The 24,836-nt window shown below is 37.4% G+C and overlaps 1 protein-coding gene across 1 annotated transcript in view; it reads right to left on the minus strand.

Moving 5' to 3' along the window:
• GREB1 (growth regulating estrogen receptor binding 1) overlaps window positions 1–24,836 on the minus strand; it is a 51,332-nt gene that overhangs the window by 6,919 nt on the left and 19,577 nt on the right. The window contains exons 14-28 of the mRNA XM_042874478.1: window positions 24,646–24,826; window positions 23,785–23,977; window positions 23,083–23,219; window positions 21,477–21,816; window positions 19,925–20,040; window positions 19,046–19,245; window positions 17,951–18,040; window positions 15,295–15,905; window positions 8,694–8,796; window positions 6,835–6,993; window positions 5,333–5,475; window positions 4,830–4,991; window positions 3,019–3,223; window positions 1,811–1,985; window positions 688–906 (exon numbers count right to left, since the gene is read on the minus strand). Of these exons, the coding sequence (XP_042730412.1) occupies window positions 688–906; window positions 1,811–1,985; window positions 3,019–3,223; window positions 4,830–4,991; window positions 5,333–5,475; window positions 6,835–6,993; window positions 8,694–8,796; window positions 15,295–15,905; window positions 17,951–18,040; window positions 19,046–19,245; window positions 19,925–20,040; window positions 21,477–21,816; window positions 23,083–23,219; window positions 23,785–23,977; window positions 24,646–24,826 (3,034 nt within the window). The remainder of the gene's footprint in view (window positions 1–687; window positions 907–1,810; window positions 1,986–3,018; window positions 3,224–4,829; window positions 4,992–5,332; window positions 5,476–6,834; window positions 6,994–8,693; window positions 8,797–15,294; window positions 15,906–17,950; window positions 18,041–19,045; window positions 19,246–19,924; window positions 20,041–21,476; window positions 21,817–23,082; window positions 23,220–23,784; window positions 23,978–24,645; window positions 24,827–24,836) is intronic.

Genomic DNA, 24,836 nt, shown 5'->3' on the forward strand with positions numbered 1-24,836 from the left:
TAGGAATAGGAATAGGAATAGGAATAGGAATAGGAATAGGAATAGGATAGTTCAGTTGGAAGGGACATGCAAAGATTATCCAATCCAGCTGTCTGACCACTTCAGGATTAACCAAAAGTTAAAATATACTAAATTATACTAAATGTCTCTTGAACACTGACAGGCATGACTATCTTGCTAAGAAACCTGTTCCAATGTTTGACCATCCTCATAGGAAAGAAATTTGTCTTAATATCTATTCTGATCTATATTATGCTCCTCAGCATAAAAACAAACAAACAAACAAACAAAACCAAACAGCTGTATCTCTGTATCTCAGTTCCACCTCAGAACAAGACTTAGTTATGCACCATACACCCACAAAGCCATGATTTCCTTTGGAAAAGTCCAAGTTGGCAGGAAGAGAAATATGGTGTTACCAGAAGGCCACTCAGATAAAACTGGGAGGCCTGCATTACAGTACACATCACTTAGTGCATCTACTCCAACTCAAATGACTGCTTCTTTGAAACTGTGGGGATTAATGTCTTTTTTTAACTATTGGTAATTTGGGAAGGATTTGAATGTTCAAAAAGAAAACAAAACCTGTTTGTGCTCCATTAATAACCTCCTAAAAATCCAGCAATAGTGTTTGTAAAATTTATTTGGTTCATTATGTCTTTTGAAAGATGTTACAGATTCACTTACCTGTTCTGATTGTATTGGACATTCTGTGTCAGATCAACATTTAGCATAATGAAATCATGTACATGGCAACATGAGAATGGTTCCTTGATCTCAGAAGTGTTTGTTTTACTGGACCATTTTCTCATCCCAATTAAAGCATAGTGAGTGACATTAGGAGTTGCTTCAATACGTTGCAGAATGTGCTTCAATGAAACATTCCTTTCAGTCCGTGTATAGTCACTACAGCAATTAGGAAAATGTGTTGAAATATAGAGAGAATAATTAGAATCTTATTCGGCTGAACAATAGTTCTCAAGTCCATAGTAGTTACCAGGTAGATAGCTTCAATGTTGTACTGCTTTATTGCAATTTTTCACTTCCCATTTGAGGGTAGACTCAAAATTTAAAACTATCTAGCGCTTATGAGGTGGGAGACTGATATGTCAGGTCAGAAATTTACCTTAGATCTTTCAAAGTATTCACTCAGATTTCCAGATTTTTAAAGTTACATAGATAATGTTGCAGTGTACCTGGATAATGATCACTGCAGGGTTGCTGACTTTGTGCCAGAACTTAAGTGTGCAAGCTCGTCCTAATCTACCTCTCAAATCCATAAGCCTCAAAGCTCAGTGAGCGTTTTTCTTTTCGAAGGTTTGCTATAACTCCTGCATTGCCATCATTCTGGGAATAGACAAAGACATGTAGAACAAATAATGTTCTAAGGTTACGGAAATAAAAATACTGTTCGAAGACCTGGTGTATTGAAAGAGCCACACAGAGTGAAACTGACAAACAATCCAGCAGAAAGCAGTTGCCTGATTTGCACAGAAATGTCTTTCAGCTTCCTTAGAAAAATCCTACTGAAAACGTACACATGAATGGCTGTGTTTGCTCAGTGTATGAAGGACTGTTTTCAGAACTTGAAATCTGCAGTTCTAGTTTGAACCAGAGCAAGGCACTTAAATCCTCAGGGGACAGAAAAGCAAAACAAGCAGTAAACATTGTGGAAAACAATTTTTCAAGTGGCAAATATTATGCTCTGCTTGTACAGGGTAAAAGTAGTATACGAAATGTCATTGTAAAACTGATATGCTGTGAAAGCTTAAAAGAGATCAGCTGAAAGAGCAAGAGGTCTTCTATTTACCTTTTCCTGTCTCCTGAACAATCAACTTCTACTGCATTCCACATAACACAGGAGTCATCTGAAATGACAATGAAAGGCCAAATGTCCTGCGGCTTTATGCCCAGCTCCTCCTGCCGATTTCGTTCTAGCTCCAAGTTATGATAAGACAGCTCTTTGATCAGGAAGTGTGCCGCACCTGAAACCAAGGACATAATCTATAAGATGAAAAGTAGGGGCAGAAATTGTTTGCTTTTAACTTGAAATCCTTTAGAAGAGAATATTTCTGGACCCCAGGATAGGACTCACTCTGAAGGCTTCAATGTCCTAACACTCCCCAGAGCCAACATAGTGTATCTGTGGCCAAGATAATGACTGAAAGAAACCCACTGGAAAGCATGCAAAATAAAGCCTGATCTCTGTGGTAAGATTTCTTAATATCTGAAGGGTTGAGTGACTGATCATTTTAACCTGACAGACAGTGCCTCAACTATTGTAGTGTAAACTAGAAATGTGGGTTAACATTAACTGAATGACATGGGAGTGATTTCTCTTGATTCTCTATTCTCAGTGATTGTCACTACTGCTGTCTACAAATTGCATCACTAATGCGAGGTGCTGAATACTTCACAGATATTATATTAACAGAATCTACCCAAGAGATGTATCTGACTGGTATGCTCATTAATCTTTACCCATCTCATTTCTCCCACACACACCTGAAGCTGTAATAGAGGGCTTCCAGTCTCATGAACTCAGTTGTTTCACTTCCATGAGATGAAGCAGTTACCTCCTCTACCAGAAAGTGTGAGCACAATTCAGTTGAGCAAACAGAAGCATCTAGCAATATTTGAACCTCTCTGAGTACCTGAGATTCCTATGCAGAATTAGCTGGAAATAGCATGCAACTTAGTTCTAGAAGGCAGAGTAGGTAATTCCATCTGAATTAACTACCCTCATTTCTATTTAAAATCAAGAGAGAAGAAAAAGTATTTTCATGTGATTCATCTAGCTTGTTCTAGGTGATCTGGATTAAGTGAACTGCACCAAAGACTGTTACACAGACTGTTACACAAGACTGTCTTCAAAGAGAATCCAGATCATCAGATATGGTAGCTATAATATCTATATCTGTATCTACATATATCTACATTTCAATTTGAATAGCACCACCTCAAGGGCCCAAGTCACATGTCCATATTTTTTTATGTCACACTTCATGTCACACTTACCCACTCCTGCACTGTTGAAAATGCTTGGAAGAACAAGCATAATGTGGTTGGGCCAGTACTTTTTATATATGGCCATTTCGTATTCCTTGACAACTAAAACATGCAGATGACTGGCTCCATCCATTGCGTGATATAAATTGAAAAGCCCATGTTCATGGCGCCCAGTGGTGGGAGTAAAAGTGGGGCTTTTTATGAAATCTTCACTCTGTAAGTGAATCAAAGATAAGTTTCTTTATTAAGCTGGATAATGTTTAAACAAGAACCAGCTCCATCAACAGAGCAAATTGGTTTAAGTTTCACTACATTGCTACATTTAAAATCAGCTTAATGGGAAAATAAACAAGTTTTATAAGAGTTGGAAAAAAAGAAAACTCCATCTACTAACTTATCTATCTGGTGAGACAGTGGTGAATTGGATAGGACTGGTAATTTTTACTGCCAGCTACTCATGGACCTTGAGGCTAGATCTGGAAAAGGGTTCAGATCCGTATGACAGAACATGGTAAGAAACACATTAGTCCAAAACTGTAATATAAGTCTTCTGACTGGCTATCATCCAAACTTGAATGCATTTAAACTCATTAAGTACTTTCAGGTTTGACAGTATATCTCCATAGTGCCCTGTTTCTACAAACATCCAGGACTATTCCAGCCTGAGGAACTGATTTCAGGCTGATAGGGACCCAAAAGGAAACTACGCCTCTTCACAGCCCTCACAGTTAAGCACTACACATTAAAAATGTCAAAGCACAATATGATGGACGGGTATTAATTTCTACAGATTTAATTAAAGTGCACTGAGAAAAATATTTTATAGTAGTTTTATAATCTAGGTTTATATCTCACAGCACTTTTCAACCTTGCATCAAGGCTGCAGGCACCATTTTGGAGTGGACGAACAGATAAAGAAGCAAAGGGAAAACAAACAATTTTGGCAAAGCCTCAGAGCAAGTCTGTGACAGAAGCAGGAGAAGAACCCACAGCTAACCAGATCACAGTTCAAGTTACGTACAGATCAAGTACAAGGTTACTGAAGTTTAAACCTCACTTTGTACAGTTGCTGCTATGTTGCTGTGTGGGGTCTCTCATTTCGATCTTCAAGGACATAAATGCTCAAACTGGAGGGTGATATTGATAGATTATCTTTTATTGGAAACAGCTTATTTTCTCAAGTAAAGTAGTAAGCTAGTGTTTGCTACTGTTTGACAAACTGCTCCACTAATGCCCACACCTAGCATGAACCACTCACAGCTTCATCATAAATATGGATATTAAGAGTCATTGTAAAGGCCAACATCAGAGGCTGCATAGCCTGCCAAATGTTTTATACAGTGTTTTCTACAAGTGTATCCTGCAATTCTTTGGATAGTCTTAAAGCCTTGGCAAAGATTCTTTGTTTTTAAGAAACCATCTGAGAACTTATGCATAATAGGATTGAAAATCCACTGCCTTTCTTTACAGTAAAAAATTGCTTCCTTACAGTCAGTAAACTGTATGACAAACAAAACCACATCTCTGAGGCCAGTTGCTGAAACTGTTCTTGCTTTAACACCTTAAACCCATAACAAAAACTTTAACCTCAGATAAGAATGTAAATGTGAAAAAAAACCAGCCTTGGTAATGAGAAAAAGCTTATCAGTCGCTTGACAATTTTGTTGCATGTCTCTCTTTCTGGGAGAAAATACAAGCCTGTGTTAGGTCCTTATCATCTCTTGATAGCACGATCTGAAATGTAAAGAATCCTACAATGAATCTTAAAGATGGTCGTGTCTCTCTCCTATATGTGGCCACAAATATAATAATTCATCTACCTTATCTGTGACTAGTGGCAGCCTCATGCTTTCCAGTTGTCTTCCTGGTTGGCTAAAGACAAAATGATGCTCCTTTGACTTTGGAATGATAAAATGAAGCTGGATCTCTTCTCCCAGCATGGAATAGGAAAAGGCAAATGCATGCAGAGTGGACTCATAAAGCTGAGGATGGGAAAAATAGGATAATTCCAGTGGTTAGTGTCAAAATTATTTCCTACGAGGTCTCACTGTGGTGAATATGCATTCATAACATTACCAAGCACATAATGTCCCTCTGAAGGCCCCAGATTATATGAGGAACAGAAACTCTATAGTCCCCAGGTCTGATGTCTAGTCAAGGCAGGCAAACCTCAAGACATAATAAAATCCAACAATCAGCTCTTTCTTTAATCTACACAAACAGATTGTAAGTCAATTTAGCTACAGTGAATAAACACAAAACTGTGTTTGGGTTGTGTCTGCTTCAATATCTGATCTAAATATTAATGTCTGGAAATTTTTACCTGGTATCTGGGATTGAAACCCATATACTGATGGCACTGTTCACAGTGATGGTAGGTGTTATACGCTGCATACTTGGATAATCTCATCCTAGTTGTTTGACGGTGGGTGTACATATCCTCCTGCCTTCTGCTAATGGGTCTGTCTATTAAAAACAGAAACAAAATGTATGTAACATATATTCAAGGCCAGAATGTATTCCCTTGTGACAAATTGTTTCTGTCACTTTAATTAAATTAAAGAACGATGGCAGGATTAAATACATGCAAAACAAGGTATAATTTCATTCTGAGCATTGTAGTGGTAAATCCATAAACTTGCCGAGGTTGCAGTATTTCCCTTTGATTGGGTTATTAAAGGCAATCTTAAACAGCATTTTCCCTACTATCAGTCCCTAGGCATTGCCATGCACAAGTAGGTGTCAGTCAGACTTTGTGCCACATCACACTTGAATGAATTCCTATGCACTTCAGAATTGACCTGTCTAAACTTTCTCTCTCCAACTTTGGCTATAAAGATATTACAGAAGACACTGACAAAAACCTCACTGAAGTCATTGATCTTCCTTTGTCCATCCTGCCAGTCCTCTCATGATAAAAGGCAATTAGGTTTGTCAGTCATTATTTGCCTATGATTCTTCCATGCTAGCTGTTCCCAATCACTGTCCTATTTTTTGTGGTCCTGGACATGATTTGCAGGAGGGTTGGATCCATAACTGTTTTGTGGACTGAGAGTGGGCTGAACAGGCAGTAATTGCTTTGACCTTCCTTCTTGTCCTGAAAAAGACAGGCAATGATATTTGCCTTTTTTCAATCTCCAGGAATCTCCATCCACTGTCATTACCTTTTAAAGGTGGTATGATGTTGGCGAGCACTCTTGGTGTGCTTGGATGCATCCTACCCATGTTTCCCCAGCTGGCTTACGTATGGGACCATAAGATAAGAGTTATTTCACCTGGCCATAGGCATTTTCAATTGTTATTTGCCTGTAAGCTAGATGAGTGCTACAGACTGCAGAAAGACACAAACACATCTGCAATCCATGTGCCCTAATTTAAATGCATACTTTATCTAAAGTTTACTTCAGAAGTGCTTATTTCTTATGAAGAATTATTAAAGGAGTCCAGAGGACTATTTCACACCTTAATACCACAGGAATTTAAATCTGAACAGATACATATCACCTTTTCCAAACCTAAACCAAATAAACCCATTAAGATCTCTAAGAACATAAAGAACGACACTGCAATAGGAAACATTAAAATACTCACTTTTTGTGGGATCAGAGTGTTTTTAATGAGACTACCTCTTTAATATGCCATAAAACATTAATAAGGCTACTAATCTAGTGCTTCATCTAACAAGCTACAAATCTTTTTTCAATTATGATTTAGTCAAGTGCAATTCTGACAGTTTTACACTGTTTAAAAGTCAACATGATTCACCTGCTAAAACCAAATAAATGTGTGTATGTGTAACATTCAACAGATTTTTCAAATTCTAACCTTCACTGTTTACAGCCTGAAGCTTGGAACAAATCAGACTTGCATCTTCATATTTTGGGTCATGGATAGTATAGTCAAAAGGGATCTTCTTAAACATCTCCAAATCTGGCCATGTATCTCCAGGCTGATGGTAGCATTGATCTGATTCTTCTTTTATGTCTATGAAATTATTGAAAAATAAAAAGTAATGGAATTACAATTGCAAATATGCCTTATATTATTATAGAATGTTTTGCTATGAGTACAATTCTTGCATCATTTTTTAATCATTCTCATTAAGCAACATTATTATGCATAAAGAGGTGCAGATTTGAACAAATATACCTCATTTCTCACTGCAATTTTGGCTTTTAATTCATAATGAAAACAATTTTTAAGGCGCTAGTAAGGCTGATTTACCTGTATCTGGACATTTGCAGTCTTTCCACTGCACATCTGTGAGCTGAGTGGAGAAAAAATACTTATTGGGAAAAAGAAACTCCACAAAAATACTTATTGGGAAAAAGAAACTCCACTTCAGAAATTGGGAGTTAAGTACCGTGCAGAGTTGAAGTCAAATGCCTCTTCTAAGGGGCACTAAAGGCCAGAAGAACTGAAATCAGGCTTTTTTTGAAACAGGGAAATTGACATAAAACAAACAAGCAAGCCAACAAACATATGCACAGTAATCCTAATGAAATACTTTTTTACTTTTGTCAAGACGATGAAAGTAGTGAAAAGTTCAGTTTGGGGATCAGTTGCCAGCTATTGTAAAGAGCTACAACTCAGTGTCTATTAATATTAAATGATTATTTAAAATTATTATAAATTATTTAAAATCCAAAGTAAATATGAACTCAGATGGAATTAATCAGATGGTGAATTTCCAATAGAAGGGCACTCGTTACATTCAGTATTCCTTGTGCCTGCATAAACCCTTCATCTATGTAACCTTCTAAATCAGCTTTTCAATTTGGCATATTATTCTGCACAACTACTTTGCTCAGAGCTGTATTTAATGACAGAAGTGTAGTAAAATCAGGAAAAGATGTCATCTGCTGTGTGAAGTTAATGCAGCATGAGTCAGGTTGTGATTTTAAAGCATAGACACTGTTCCATGCTCCCATTTCCTTATGGCACCCAACTTTCACTTGTGATTTCGTGTTGATTTAACTTGCCATGTTGGTTGCTAACAACAACATCAGAGCTTGGCTTTCCAGTCAGGTTACCAGATCTTCCTACATTCCTGCTCAGCCCCATGCTGAACTCGGTGGCCATGCAGCTGTCCTCCTATCAAACCCTGGGCTCCCCGGATAAGCTATTCTACTATTATATGATTTCTCTATCCATAATTGATCCATACTTCTGTGGCTGAGTATCTAGAATTAGGAGAAAGTGAGTAAATGATAAGTTTAGAATTTCAGACTAAAACTAGTTATTAGAAAGCAGGAAATGTTTTTTTCTTCATGTGGTCTTATGTATTTAGAAAATATAACATTGCTCCTGGCAATACAAATGTGTCAGTGTTTCACTGATTGCTTTTATGCAATTCGCCTCAAAAGTTCATTCCAATTTTAAACTTAAAAATGATGGCTGGATATCATCAAATATACATAAAAGCAGATAGTTATTTACCAAGAAAAACAGAGGTTTGTGGAGAGGAAGGCTAAACTCTAAATGGTGAGTGAAATATTAAAATGTTCTTAAGTATCAGTTGAAGATCACAAAAAAATCTAAAAATATTTCAACAATATTTCTAATTGCTGAGGTGAACAGCATAGAATATGCAGAAAAAAAAATACTGCTTAAATTAATATAACGAGTCTCTAAATTCTCCAGAAGCAAATTATATTTATATATTATTTATAACAAGAACTTACTAATGTTGATTTCTTCCTCATCATAAACATCCACTTCCGTCAGCCTGATCAGCATTCTGGACAAAATACTGAGGAACTGCAGGTAGGCACCTGTTTTCCCTATCTGTAAATATACAAATCAGAAAATACAGAACTTTCATTCTCATCTGGAAATTGCAGCTGAAGTGAAACCAAATATTAATATTTAGTGTTTGCATATCCCTGTACTTTCCTATTCCCAACCATAAATGACAAGCTCAGGTGCTCGATGTTTTTTAGGTGCTCTTCATGTCGGAAGTTAGTTTGGAAAATGCATTTTGTGTCACGGGTCTAATTATAAGACAGCAAACTTGAATTTTCTCTCTCTTACAGTTTCTAAAATGGCAATGAACACTTAAAAATCCACACAAACTCCTAAAGTGTTCTAAAAACAATTCACATGATGTAAAATAACAAAAGAATTACTTCAACTCTTTTGTATTTGCACAGTTCATCAGCATACTGAGTGCTGTTGAAGTATCCTGAAGGAAGAAGTGTCAGACCTCTATTGGAGAACTTGCCCAGGCCACATCCAGTCCTTTTGTAGGTTTTTCAGCCACAGCCAGCGTTTAACTCAATTAATTGCTCAGTGTCTTCCACATAAAGTTTACTGATGATCACATGAAGAAATAACACTGTTACACTTTGAAAGGACGCAGTACAGAAGGGGAGAAAAAAAGAGACCTGCAAACTCATTTCATTCTGACAGGAGAATACGGAGTAAAGTTAACACATAGGTCAGTTATGGCATGTTCTCCTTCTGCAACTAGTTGTTCTCAGGTAGTTGAATAGAATTTTGAAATACATCTACATTAGTACTGCATTTAAACCTCAGCTTTCGTTGCCAGTGCTGGGCTATGTCAGCAACATCGTGTACTGAACAATTTAAAACAGTGCTGGACTTAATATTTCCATATTTCAAGTAGCTTTTTCATTTTCTCTCAACACTTGAGTCTTTGAAGATGGAACAAGAGCAAGTAAACATTTGCTTTTGTCAAAGTTCATCCCTGTTATTCTCAGTAAACTAGATTGCACTTGGATGAGTGTTTGGCAAGGCTTGAAAAGGGTTCCCTTTTCCCTGCTGAGGGTAAAATAAGCCCATAGACCATGTGTTCTGCTAGCACACAACTCCATGTTGTCCAGGGGTAATACAGGAAGAAGTTACTTTCCATTAGAGCACAGCCCCATGGGTGAGATATTTCTGAGTCCCACTCTGAGTTTTCATATAAAATCCTTTGAGACTCATGAGAATCTTTTTACTAACTTTGGAACAAAGCTGTAAGCTTCAATGAAATACCTGTTCATTGGTAAGCAAGGCAAAACTACTTCATTCTCCACATTTGTGGCAAACTTGATCATACTTTGTTTTATTAGAATGTATTTTCTACATTTTTTCTCACAGCAGTGATTACATTTCTATGCCATTATGAATGTACTCTTTTTACATGCTTCCCACCATCCTCTGATTAAACATTAAGTGGCCTGACAGATTGAGAGCTCCATAATTTTGAACAAATGAGAGATAAATTGTCAAAAGTACAGAGCTGTCATTCCTAATCTGTTTTAAGTGTATTCTTAGAATTGTCAACAGGCTGAAAGCCTTACTTTTCCCTTTCAGTAACCATTTAAAACTTGCTCTATCAAAAACATCCACTTTCTGTTAGCTCAGGAAACAGGTTTTCACAAATAGTTTTCAACAATACATCTGGGGTCAGCAGGCTAACCCTGAGTGGTACTTAGATGAAAGGTAGCAATTGTCTGTTGATTCAGATATACAAAGCAGTCGGGTCACAAACTGAAAATGCTGAAAACCATTCAGCATTTTTCAGGGATTGAAAATATTGGTCCCTCACCAGGAAACTAAAACATATGCACTTTTGATATTCCATGCATCACATCTTACCTAATCTCATTATCTGTCAGCTAAAAACTGTCCAGTATAACACTGAGCTCTGTGAACTGCTAGATATTAGCAGCACTGTATGGAAAATGCTGGTGGGAGCAGGCAGGAATCTCTCATTTTCAGACTGCTTCTCTGCAGGCAGAGAACCCAGGCTGAACACATGACAGAGTTTTTACTTTGACTCCCCTCACTCACATATTTGCCTGCATTTTCTGCTGAAGAAATAACTTGCTGAAATACAGAACGCTTTTCTCAGTTCATTTAGAGAGCAAAAGATTCAAAAGAAAAATGACTTCCACTTGACAATCAACATTTGCTTCAGAAGGGAAGAGCCTTGAAAATCTGAATTTATAACATGCTCAGATAGGTAAATGTGCCTTTAAATTCAATAATATGATTTCTGTGTTTTTTATGTGCCATCACTTGACCAGATGGAAATGCACAGAGTGTCAGCTTGCTTGAAAGTACTGAGGATTTGTCATTACACACAGCTGCCAGATCTCTCCAAAGAATTCTTGTCTCATATGTCACTACCCTTCTTTTGGATCAGTTTTTTGGGGCATCCACAAAGAGATGCTGCAAGCAGGATAAGTCACCTGGGGGCCATACCTTGTCAGATAATTGAAGTATTTCTCTAATTTGTTTCTGGGTATCTGAACATGAAAGATAGAAGTCTGATGAATTAGAATTTGAAGGAGAAAATCACAGAAGACTTAAGTTGCAAAAATCTCGTATTTTGTGAAAACTTGCAATAAATAAGGAATGAGAATCCTGCAAAGATTTAGCATTTTGGCTTCTATTTTCATCCTAAATGCAAGGCATGATTTTGTGGGATACATAAGGATATGTTTACTCTGCAACTGTTCATTCATGAAGATTTCAGATGTACAAGAGCAAGAGGAGAGAACATGAATTCAAATCCTTCCCACAGAAAATTCCAGAAGAACAAAGGTTCATCTTTTGTATCAAAGACCTGCAGTACCTACAGGAGTGGAAGCTGTTAAAAGATTTTGGTCACTGAACTGTATTTTCCATAGATATCTATAATAAACTGAAAACAAACTAAAAACTGGAGATTGTGAGAATCCAGTCAGAAAAATTAGATGTGCTTATTCATAAAATGGTCATCCAAAGGTCTGTTGTAGCAGGTCTAAGAGTAATGAGTTTCTCTATTTTTTTATTTTTTATTTTTTATTTTTTTTTTAACTTGTTTCAGTCATTAGACATCGGGAGCACTGGAAGTACTTCATTATTCTAGAATGTTTCTAGAAAGTACCCCCTGATAACAGTCTTCACGTTTGGAGTAATTTATGGCAAAAGTGGAAATAATTCCATAAGGCTTTGCTACTTTAATTTCCAAGTGAGACAGTTCTTCACATACCACAGCAGTGGTTTTCAGACTGTGGTCTGCGAACCAGTGTTGATTCATAGAAAATATTCTGATGGTCCACAGACAGCTGGTCAAATGGTGCTGGGTCTTCTCCTTGTTTCCACTTGCTATGTTCTGCTAAAAGACAGCTAACAAAAAATATATTAAATACTTCCCTAATACCTTTATTACATTAGAAGAATGGCATTTAAGCCCATTGTACTAAAATTTTAGGAAAAGGAGAGGAGACCCAAACAGTATGAGCAGCAGTTTTCTTCCTCAGGAAATGTCTTAAGATGGTTTTCATCCCCTGAGAGAACTTCTATGATCAGGAATGGGCAGTTACTTACAGACTACGAGCAGCTTACCTGCCTATGGAAAATGCTAGTTCTAGGCTTGTAATAATCAGGTATAAAAACAGCAGCACAAAATTTTCATTTGCAGTTTGGAGAATTTTAAGATAAATGTTTCTAAGAAAAATATTTCAGTGAATTTAGACTTCCTGATAGGCATTTTGTTCAACATCGTACATTTCTACCCATAGCTATGATACTTGTTCATGCTCACTAAGCAATGTGTTAGCTGCATGATCCAATGCAACACTAGGAAAAAACCCACACTATGGATATAACACCATAAAATCATATGGAAGAGGCCTCGAAGATCACCTACTCCAAGCACCCAATTACCACTAATATTGCCCATTAAACCATGTCTACCATTTCCTTAAAACACCTCCAGGGACAGTGACTCAATCACCTCCTTGGGCAGGCTGTTTCAGTGCCTGACCACTCTTTCTGAGAAGAAATTCTTCCTAATACCCAATCTGAACCTCCCTGACATAACTTGAGACCATTCCCTCTAGTCCTGTCTCTAGTTATGCAAGAAAAGAAGTTGACTCCCACCTCACCACAACCTCCCTTCAGGACATTGTAGAGAGCACTAAGGTCCCTTCTGAGCCTCCTCTTCTCCAGACCAAACAATTGTAGTTCCCTCAGCAATTTCTCATTAAATTGTGCAGACCCCTCAACAGAAATATTGCCCTTCTGTGGACACACTCCAGGGCATTTATATCCTTCTCACAGTGAGGGGCCCAAAACTGAATGCAATACTTGAGATGAGGCCTCATCAGAACTCAGTACAGAGGGATCACTTCCCTGCTTTTGTTGACTGCACCATTTCTGATATAATCTAGGATGCCATTGGCCTTCTTAGCACTGCTGGCCCATGTTTAGCCTAGTGCTGACCAGCAATTCCATATCCTTTTCCTCTGTGCAGCTTTCCAGCCACTCTGCTCCAAGCTGTAGCATCGCCTGGGGTTGTGACCAAAGTGTAGAGCCCAATACTTGGTCTTGTTGAACTTCATCCCGTTGGCCTCAGATCATCAATCCAACCTGTCCAGATCTCTCAGCCCTTCTTACACTTCCCCACAGCTCGGTGTCATCTGCTAACTTACTGAGGGTGCACTCAGTGCCGTCATCCAGATCATGAGTAATTAAACAAGATGGGCCCAAATACTGACCCCTGGGGACCAGTCGCCAGCTGGATTTAACTCCATTCACCACCATTCTCTAGGTTCAACCTTCCATCCAATTCTTCATTCAGCAAAGAGCATACCTGACAAAGACATGGGCTGCCAGCTTCTCCATATAAGTGGAGAAAGGATGGAATTTCACGTAAAGAAAGTGATATATTAAAGGTGTCATTCACTGCTGTACAGAGGGCCCACAGGAGCCCTATTCTGTATTTGAAAAAGAGTTTCATTTGATAGTTAAAGGTGGTGAATATCATATACCATCGTAGGGAGCTAATGAATGAGCAAGCTGCTTGTCTCAATATAACTAGCTAAATGTCACACGTCATGTGTTAAACAACAAGTCCTTCTGATGGATATGTAGAATGCTTTCAGAGGTCTCTAAATGACTATTTTGAGAAACACAGGCTTACATCTGAGACCCTAAACCATATGCTTTACGATCAGGTGAATACTAAAGCAGTATTTACATATCAGTAAATCTGAATTTTTATGGTATCTTTGGGAATAGTCTCTTTGTGAGTTGTGATATGTATACATATAAAATTCTACAAAAAATTGTCACAGCTTATGTTTTTCTTAGAGATTGATGTCAACAACCTGCTGCAGGATGTTATTTTTTGGTCTGCACCTTAATATGACATTCATTTTCTTGATTGTGTAACACTTCAATCTTTGGCACACACAGGCAATTTATATTAAAAGAATTGAGAGTATTGTATAACTCCTAATCGAAGTACTTTCTGGAATCCTTTACACATTACAGTAAAATTTACAGGAACTTTCAATACGAAAAGCCCATTTATGCTCTTCTTACTTCACTGCAATATACATTTGGTACTATGGAAAAAAATATTTAATAAATAGCAATATATATAGTTTCCTTTTCCAGTCAATAGGCATGAATGGCATTTATAATAGGCATAAATCCATATGGGTGGATAAAGATAAGGCAGGTAACTATATTTAGAGGAACTTTTTGTTGATACTAGAGCAACAGGAAACATGAGTCTTTGGTTTTTCCTTTCTGACTTCTGATGTTCATGTGATGTAAATATGCTCATAGACATGTGGTCTCATTGCTTCAGGAGAGTGTGAGAGGCACAGCATCAGACTTACTATGTAACATGTGTACTGAACTAGGAGATGTCTTACTCAGACATAAGTATTAAACATTCTCAGAGAATTTAAAAGACAAGCAAGGAACTTCTTAGGACAATACCCATTTTTATGCATATTTTGAAATAAATTTACAAACTCTTGGTTAGTATTCACCTTGTAAATAAAGATCTGCTAATGTTGAACAGGCCTTCTTGCATGTGCTACCTACAACAGCTTCTAAATTTCTGCCTGTCACGTGGAGGAAACAGAAAATACCTCAACTGCAAAGTTCCAGCTATCTTTAGATTGATCCTGGGAAGTGTTTTTGTGCTGATCTTTGATGTTTATTTAAAATGTAAATGCTTATTCAACTTTGACAGAAATGATGCATGAAATCTATCTTCCAAGCAAGCTATGTTTGAAAACATTTTAATGGAAAGAGACTGACAGAAAATGAATATTGCTCCAGATTCATTGTCTTTGAACTCAAACTAACAGTAATGAATAAAAGATCATTTTATTAGAAGGGAGTTGAGAAATAAGGAAATAAAATATGAGCAACTTACTCTCCACATAAAAAACGTTTCAAGTACGAATAACAATAACTAATCTGTTTTTGTAGATGATAAAACTGAATAACATAAATGGATGATAATACCTTGCTCTTATTACACACCTGTGGTGGCCCACTCAGCAGCAGTCTCCTTGGGTGAAAGGTGTCCATTCTGCCCTCATTTCTATTATTGTAGTCCATATGGATTGGCTTGGGCACTGTCCATTGGCGGTAGTATAGAGACTGCTCTGTGCAAGTCATCATCTTACTCATAAGAGGACGAAAAGAACTTGCCCACATCACAGAGTGGTAAGGCAAAAGGGAAGATGATTTTGGAAGTCCACTGCTGTCCGTAGAGGTAATAATGTCATAAACCAGTTTGGGCAGGAAAACTATGGGAGGCTGTTTTGATGATTTAGTCATGAAGCATTGAGAGGTCTGTAAGATGAAGGAGTTATGAGTAGGTGCAGAGGAGGAAGAAGATGAAGGTGAGGAAGATGAGGAGGTGATGGAAATTTGGGCACTTTTTAGGTTTTGTTTTGTATCAGGTTGTTCATTTCCCAGAGGTAAGTGTTTGCTGATTGTTGTTTGTGCCCCCTTGTCTACCTTCTGCTTCTGCTTCTCATGGCTATTTGTAGTTTCTTCGGTGCTGTTACTTAGGACTTGGTGGGGGGATTTTGCTCTGTCTCCTGCTGTTACTAAAGGAGGAGATGGCTCGCTGCTGAATGCTGTAACTAAAGGAAAATTATATTTCAATACAACATAATATTTCAATGTAAGTGCAATAATCCCAGCTAGTCAATGACACAGCGAAACACTGAAAAATTTCTTAGATACAGTACCAGTCAAATAATGCAGCCCTATAGCTCCTGCTATCTTTCAGCTTACTCATACAGAAAGTCTTAATGAGATTAGGTGGGAGTATTTGTCTCAATGCAGCAAGTACCTTTCCAAGAACTTACGTTCATAGGAAAGGTGTGATTGACCTGTCCTCAGCCATTCCCTATTTCATCAGATATCCTCATCACTCAAGACTATAAAATTCTGTAAACTTTTGTTCAAAAGGGTGAAAGAAAATTAGTACCCATTGGCTCTTACCCCATCAAACTATAGAAATCTCCACACAAAAACAGTTCTCAGCTCTAAGTTGGCTCTGATTCCAAACTCATGTTTGTGATACTGAAACACAGACTGACATAATATAACTCAGCTCTCAAGACTTTGGTGCTATGAAACCATCCAGCCTTTGGTCAGCTCAGAGCAGAAACTGAACTCATCAAGACTGGCCTTGACCACCACATAGATATAGCTCATAGCTCTTTACTAATTCTCTGAAAATGGTGTACCTTTATTTATATATTCTAACTACAATGATCTCTTGAGAGTTTGAGGCTTCATTTTGAATGGCTCTGAGCATCTTTAATCTCAATAACCTCCAAAAAGGAGATGTAAAGACTGTGCAGTCCTCAGAGTAGACTGAACACTGGCTCAGGAATCAGTCTCCTTGTGTTAGTAAGAATGTCTGCCTGAAGCTAGACATAGATAAAAGCAGTTTTCCATTTCTAGTGAAAACAAAAGTCTGTGTTCTCAAACAACAACAACAAAAAGCAACAAAACAGATTCTGAACTAATAAAAGAGTCTGTAGCTTTTCTTGGTCTCAAGAGATGGTAAGAGATCCTAGTTGCAGATATTAATCTAAAGCAGCCACCAAATGATGTTTGCAATGAAGATGAAAATAAATCATCAGCAGCATGAATGGTTTCAAGAAACCACCGTAACATCCTGCAGAATATCAGTATCCCAGAGCACAAGGAAAAAAAAGAAAGAGAAAAGAGAAAAAAAGATTTGTTTAATCACAGGCAAATTCAGGCTACACGGCCACATGCAGGCCATATGGATCCTGCGAACTGAAGAACAGATTAAAGAAGAAAAAGCATTTTTCATATTAAAGCGGTTAAAAATCTTATCAAAAATGTCTTCAAATCTTGTCTTTTTCTTTCCTTTTATAACCATTACTGTGTTTGTAGAGAAGAAACCATGGCTAAATATGCATGTCAACATGGTGAAAACTACAAGCAGATCAAAAAGAAGGTATTGTGACTCAAAAGCAGCAACGTTTTGAAAAGCTGCAGGACATTGTAACACCTACATAACAGTTTGTCTTCTGAACCTTCATTCAACACTCCCCCATTATCTGCACTGAAAAGCATTCAAATAAACTTAACAGACAAGAAGCTCAGGTAATTCTCAACATTGTCACATGCTTCATGCAACAATTTGCAGATTAAAAAGGAAACAAAGATTTAAGAAAAAAGATCCACCTCCAAAGGAGCTTCCAAATAGTGCAGATTTAATGAATGAACATTCCAGAGCAAAAAAAAAAAAAAAAAGACAAAGACACGAACAAGACTGAGAATTCTTTTCTTCCTACGGATTTTCAAAAGATTATTTAAAACTGTTGAATTGTCATAGCTTCAGTGAACGCACTCAGTACTAACTAAGGATTCAAACCTAAGTGTCACACATTAAAAGAGTACCTGATTTAGGTAGCCTGTCCTACGTTTACTTTCCAGGCAAGAAATCATCTACTCGTATTTAAGAAGCCTGATTCTGAATTACTTTTTTAGAAGTTACCTATAATAATCTCATTAAAATAGGCCTTGCCAAAAGCTGACTGATTTATGCCTTTTTTTTTTTTTTCCTTTCTTTAACAAGCTGAACAGAAGGTTTTTTATCTATCCTAAATACAGCTTAATAGAAATAAACGTAAGGACTTACTGGAAGCTTTTGAAGAGAGAGATGAAGATGCAGAGTCATGAGAGTGAGATCTTTCTCTTTTCATAGGACTTCTCTTTTCTGAAGTAGAACCTGTTTCATGAATCGTAGCAGAGGAAAACAAAAGCAAAGCATAATTAAAGTAAGCCTGTAAAAAGTGATGGCTATATTGTTGAAATAAGGAAGAGCTCAGAACTTTAGATGGAACCCTGAGCAGCCAGATTTGATGTATTGCAACCCTGACCATGGCAGGGGATTGGAACTGGATGGTCTTTAAGGTTCCTTCCAACCTAAGCCATGATTCTTTGATTTGTCTGGATTCTGTCCTCCTTCTGACACTGTATTCAATGTGTTCCTATCATGCAGCATTGGATTAGCCTATAAAATATTCTAATTATGTTGAACTGCAGTACACTTACAAAATCAGTTCTGCTGCCAGGAGCTGACACGTCACAACTGTGTTTTACCTTTCATACCCAATTAGTGTCAGTGAAACCAACTGACAAAGTGCTCTGTTTTGTCAGTGTGTTATGAACTACCTCCTACCCGTTGCATAACAGCTTTATGGATAAATTATATCTCAGCTTTTGATGATGACAGTCCCTCAAGGGCATTTGCTTGAGGTTCCTAACTTAGCTTTCTATGCCAAAATGCTTTTTTTTTTTTTTTTTTTTTTTTGTGTGTGTGTGTGTGTGTGTAGTTTAGCAATAATAAACAGAGGCAAAAAGCACTGCGCTCAGTCTATCATCTGAGCTGATGTTCTAAATTGAACTCCACAGGAGTACGCCATACTTCACAGACCAGGAGAGCAGCCTTATAACTCAGATGCCTAACCTCAGTGCACCTTGGACTCAAATTACACCAACTTACTTCAACTAAATGGACAGAAATATTCATCACACCTAAGGTAGGCCTCTCAAGAAATAATAACCTCTCCAACTCTACTATTTCAGTATGAGTTCAAAGACAGACAATGAATGGAAGAACTTGAAACCCATTTCTCATCTTATAATATATCACATTTTTCTAATATATCACATGTATTTTTCTAATACAGCTCCATCATTTTACACCTCTCATTATCACTGGTAGCAGTACCTTCTGTTGCTATTTCTTCATCTTCATTATCAGTGCTGCTTAGTTTCTCTGGGTCGCTTTCTAACACATCATTCACAACTGCTTTCTCAGTGTGAATTTCTGAGCTCACAAAGTATGCTGCCAAACCAAGCTCTTGCTCCAAAGTTGTCCTTACTAAAGAAGATGAATTTATTAAACGTAGGTCACAGTATCTCAGTGATCTGGAGAGAAACAGACGAGACAGTATGAGAACTCACTATACTCTATTTCTTTTCCAGACACAGCCAAAGGGGAATATTTTTTACAATCTGCTTAAGCTACATATGAGATAGAACAAGGTAGATTTTTGGTGTTTAATAAGTTTTCCATTATGGTGCATACAGTTTTATTATTCTTTATCTAGTTAAGCAGTTTAATCTGGTGCACTGAACATTAGCATCAACACAAGGAAAAAAAAAGGTATCATTTTGGATTTAATTGAACAAACGAAAACATTTAGTGCAATTTTGGTGGTCCTAGGGCATCTTGTTTGCCTTCCAGCTTCAACTCCAGAAGGCACAGACCTCTCCACATGTCCTGCTGGATATACACCAATATCCTGCACATATCTCAGCTGCTTTGAGGTATCTAAAGTAGCTATAGATACTTCTTTTTTACATACCCTTATACCATGACAACTCATAATATTTTTAAGTTACTAATATTAAGTTACTGTAAAAGCAGGAGATTATTACTAATTAACTTTTTTATTTACAATATAAAAATTTACCAAAAAAAATGGAAAAGCATCTTTGACACTGAAATGTTTTCTTCCACACAAGTATTTAAACAGTTAATTTTTAGCCATCCAATAAGCAATGCGTAAAGAACTCCCACTGAGAAAATACCAGATCTACTTACCGTGGTAAAGACTCCCCTTGTGGATCCATGCCACTGAATATTAATATACAGGGCAAACCTTCCAGTTCCAAATAGGTCTGTGGCCTCCAATCTACATCTTCAATTTTCTGCCAGACCTGCATAAGAGACACTATTGAACGTCCTGGCAAGGCACAAATGATCACACATTTTATCATCCATTGTTTGAATTGATTTGCACAGTGGATGGATGTTCCACCAGAGTAAGCCACATGGCAGAGCCAATTTCAACACAAGTAGATTGTACAATTCCTAAAGAGTTACAGGTAGCAATCTGCCTGATGTAAACCTGAGGAGAACAGACAGCATGTTCTGGTCTGAAAAGTCTCCCTGTCTCCCAGCTGCACAGCACTAGGACTAGGGCATACATGGGTAGAGTGGGTATGGTACATCAGGCAATAAAGATGAGTAGGAGCTTCCGGGGAGAGAAAGGGTTGCTTCTTGTGGTAGATAAATTACAGAAGGAAATGAGGCTATTTCACCATAGAGGAATAGCATGAAGCTGGAAGTACTGAAGTTTTGAACACACACATTACACTGATCTCACTTAATACCCTCTGAAGCCTCCTACTCTCCATCAAAGTTGTCAATTTTCCTAATATAATGAGAAATTAGATAACTAGTTCTGTCATTTGAATGTTAGCATCAGGTTATACTACTTTATTCATACCAGCCAATACTTTCTGCTGTGAGACTGACCTACAGATAAGGAATACACAGCAGGAACAACAGTATGATAGTTCCACTTCTGCCATTTATACACTTATTACCACTACTGTGAATGTCTGGGAAGACAAATGGGGTGTGATTTAGAATATTGATTTTTCAGAAAAAGTTATTCATGACACAGTAGGATGAGCTTTAGGCTCTGGATGTCAAATGACTGTCTAACACATCAAATTAAGCACAGAACAGTACAATAAACATTTTTGCTATAGCAAACAGATGGCAGTGTTATGAAGAGCAAGAAAATACCAGAGCCTTTTGTTACACAGATGACTTAAGATTCTGGACATAAAGGGTATAAATGAATCTTTGAAATAAATTAATTATTTGAAAGTATTTCTAGTAACTCTTTGAAAGAATTAAGTACCAGGCTGTGAATTCCAAACCTTTAGGCAGCATCACCAATTTGGTGCCTTTATGCCATCTGCTGGTAAGAAGAATAATATAAATCTTAACCAAAGAAAATCCATGCAACAATGACTCTGTGAGAAAATTGTGACAGTTCTATATGTCTGTTTTCCCTGTTGTTGTACATAAAAGCAGTTCAGCTGTTTGGAAGGATTGCTGCAGGAAGCCAAGCTCTGGCTCTATCCGTTAATATTCAACTGAGTAACCAGAAAGTAACCGTTGGTAGAACAGTAAAGGAATCACAGATGATTTGTCTACAGTCAAAAGTTGTGCTCCTTGCAGTAGTTTTGAGTTTTTCTAGTATGAACCACGCTTCAGCTCATGACCATATCTCTCACCAACAGTCTCCCCATCTACCCATCTAACGAAGTTTCCCAGTATATGTCATTCTGCAAGTTACCTTTAGTTGCTCCACAAAGTGCTTCCCTATAGTGATTCCAGAATTAGGATTTCCCAAGATTATTTCAAAGTTATCTTCAAGGGCTAGTCTTTCCCTTACATTATACAGACGTTCATATGCCACTGCAGCCAGTGGGGTACATGGAATTCTCAACACTACCATGAGGCCATGACCACTAGGACACTGTCTTGAAGAGTTTATTAGGTTTTGGGTGATTTCCAGAGTTTCAACTGAGGTGTAATTCTTCATCTGAGAAAGACCACACACTGCCATCATAGCTGCAGAGTAGTGTTGTATGAGGACAAAAGTCCTTATCACTGCACTGTGTAATCTGGGAAACCTGAAATAAAGGTTAAATAGTGAAGTATTAAAGTAAAAAAAGCTGATGTTCTCCAAAATATAGCAAACTCAGGACTTTCTCCTGCAAAGAACCCTTATCATTTACTGTCCAAAATTACAGTTTGATAGTCCTTGCAATAACACATCATTTCACAATCAGAACCAAAGTGGTCTCTCTATTGCTTAGTAAGGATTTTATAAGCAAGTAGTTCATCAGTGTTACATCATTTCAAGTTATCAACACTTTGCTGCTGTTAGAAAATTTGTCACAGAATATTTGCTAATGCACTCAGCAACACCATCAATCAAAATGCATGCACTCGTCAATGAAAACAGTACTCTTAATGACATTAGCAGTAGGGTTTTTTCTATTGTGTTCTTACTCAAGCTGTGTACCAACTCACTCTTTTTTTCCAAGAGGACTGAATATGTAGGCAGCACTCAATGAGCATTCCAAATTTCCAAGCCCAGGTACACCCTGCCTTAATGCCCACTCTATGAGAGGGAGAGATGTGGAAATGTAATAGCTTCCTTTGCTCTGATTTTCCACAAAAATGAAACCAGGCCTGCTCAGAGAAGTACCTGATGTGCGTGACCAGAGCTCCATGTCACTCTGTAGCAAATGCTAGTAGCAAAGTGTGGACGTGCTCATTCTCTCAGTTAGCAATACAAATTTGCAAGACTCTACTCATCCTGTCTTAAAATTCTTACAGACTCCAATATCATCCGCAGTTGCTTGCCTTCACATAATATGTCATTACTCTTTTGCAGTGGCTCCATAATTACTGTTGATATATTTTCAAGCTGGGAAGTTCCTCTAAAATTTTTACCACTGATTTAAGTACACAAAATATAGTGATATACCTCCTTCCCTTTTTATGTGGTATACAAAAATGATACATTAAAAAAAAAAGTCAGCTATGGCCAGCAAGTGATAATATTGGACTAAAGTTACATTAGAAATCATTTGGTTGTGCAGTTTTCAATTACTGTAATATAGAATTATCTACTGTAACCAAATACACACACTATGGGTTGAACAGTGTGCAAGTTTATCTAATGAATTCATCTGAACTGGTTAGATCACAGGCCAAATATATACTGAAAAAAAAAGATGAGAGAATAAAATAAGAACAAATGAAATAATTTGTAAGACAGTGAGACAAAAAAAAAAAAAAAAAAGAAGAATCAGGTTTCTAGTTAGTAACTCACGACACTAGAATATGCTCCCTATGTTTCCTTCATTAAACTAAGGATTGTACCATACCTCTTTCCCAGAGCCATGACCATTGCTTCAAAGGAGCTGTCATACCGAAGTAGTGGGATACTATGCCCAGACAGAGTGGATTCAATGAATTCTGACAGTCCAAAGTATTTTTTGTTTTCATGATATAAATCTACACCCTAGGAGAAATGAAGAAGTACAATTTTAAAGGTAAAAATCTACCAGTTATTAATTTATAATTGATTAATTATCGGTATCTGCAGTCACATTCTATAATAGGCATAATATATTCAGGCATATAATATACAGGAAGAAGGAAAAAGTTGGTTTTTGGAGAGAAAAGAAGTTATACTCCATTTTTCCCTGTTTCTCTCCTCTCTTCCCATGTAAACATACAGACAGAAAATCTATGTAGGTAAAAATATGTGAAGAAATTTCATATATCTATTTATATTTATGCAGTTAAAACACTAGAAACAGATTTTCTAGATGATTTCTACCTATGTAACTCAAAGGTTTATAGCAGTTACTAGAGTTTACAGGAGATATAAAACATATAAAGATAATAAGCAAGAAATGACAGAAGAAGCAAAAGGAAAAAAAACTTGACATAGACTGTCATAGACCATGCAAACTTCACTCAGCTTACACAAAAATTATCAGGCCTCCAGAGTTTCAACAAGTACATAAAAGTAAAATAACTCATGAAAAGCTCACAAAATCACCTCAGAGCATCCATCTTACATTGCTGTATGAAGAAGGCCAGTGGATCTCATTGTAAGGGCTGATGTGAGTGTGCTGTGTCTGCAGCGCATAAGGAAAGGAAGTCACATGGAGCGTCACAATGTTGGGCGCCTCTTTCACCTCCCTGCAGTTCAACAGTCTATCAACAAGTCCCGTAGACAGTTCTGTCTGAGGATAAAGGCTATGCATAGCACTGCAAAACAGAAACCCAAAACTCTCCAAAGCGATTGGCTCAAGGGAGATGTGAAATCAAAGTTAAATGCAAACAAGGAACTTAGGATTCTATTCATTACCCTGATTTAGCTGCATGAAAGGAGAGGGAAATAAATGCATTATTTCACTGCAGCTGAATATTTCTTTAAGTCCGGTTAACTCTATAGCTAGCAAATTACTGGTCTCTTACGGCCATCGGCATATGAAAGGACAAAAGGAAGCTGACATTATGGCAGTTATTAATGGTTGCACACTTCCCTGCTAAATTTAGCCAGATTGTTCTGCTGCTCTTGAGAAAACATAATTCTTACCTACAAAAAACAGGGCAGAAAATGACAGACCATAAGCCACAATAGTGGAAAGAAAGGGGGAAAGTACCTGTGATAGGATTAGTACAATAAAGATCAATAATTGTTAGAGCAAATGCCAGTCTCATAGGACATCTGCAATCGACTTCTTCCTCCATTTTAACACATCATTCCAAATTCACTCGTTTACCTGAAAGGTCTAAGTTACAAGCTTCAGCACTGCAAGTTGCTGTTATCAACTAAGAGAGGCAGGTGACTCCAGAAAATGTTTGTGCCTAGCCATGACCTCTCAGCCTTCAGAAATGCTTGCATCTCTGCAAGCAAGTTCAAGTATCCTTACCTCATTAGATCCCAGTGTGCATGATCATGGATTAGGACAAACAGTGTGTGTGGATTCTGCATAGAGTTTTGCAGAAAGACTTTGAACTTAATCTGGGCTTCTGCGTCTAGTTTCAGAACATACTGTTCCACCTTCTGCTTTGTAAGATGCTGCTTCTCCAACCCAAGTTCTAATAAAATACCTAGAAAAAA

This window comes from Lagopus leucura, unplaced genomic scaffold, assembly GCF_019238085.1.
Source record: "Lagopus leucura isolate 7727_CA_CO unplaced genomic scaffold, USGS_WTPT01 Super-Scaffold_73, whole genome shotgun sequence".
In the NCBI taxonomy this organism is placed as follows: Eukaryota; Metazoa; Chordata; class Aves; order Galliformes; family Phasianidae; genus Lagopus; species Lagopus leucura.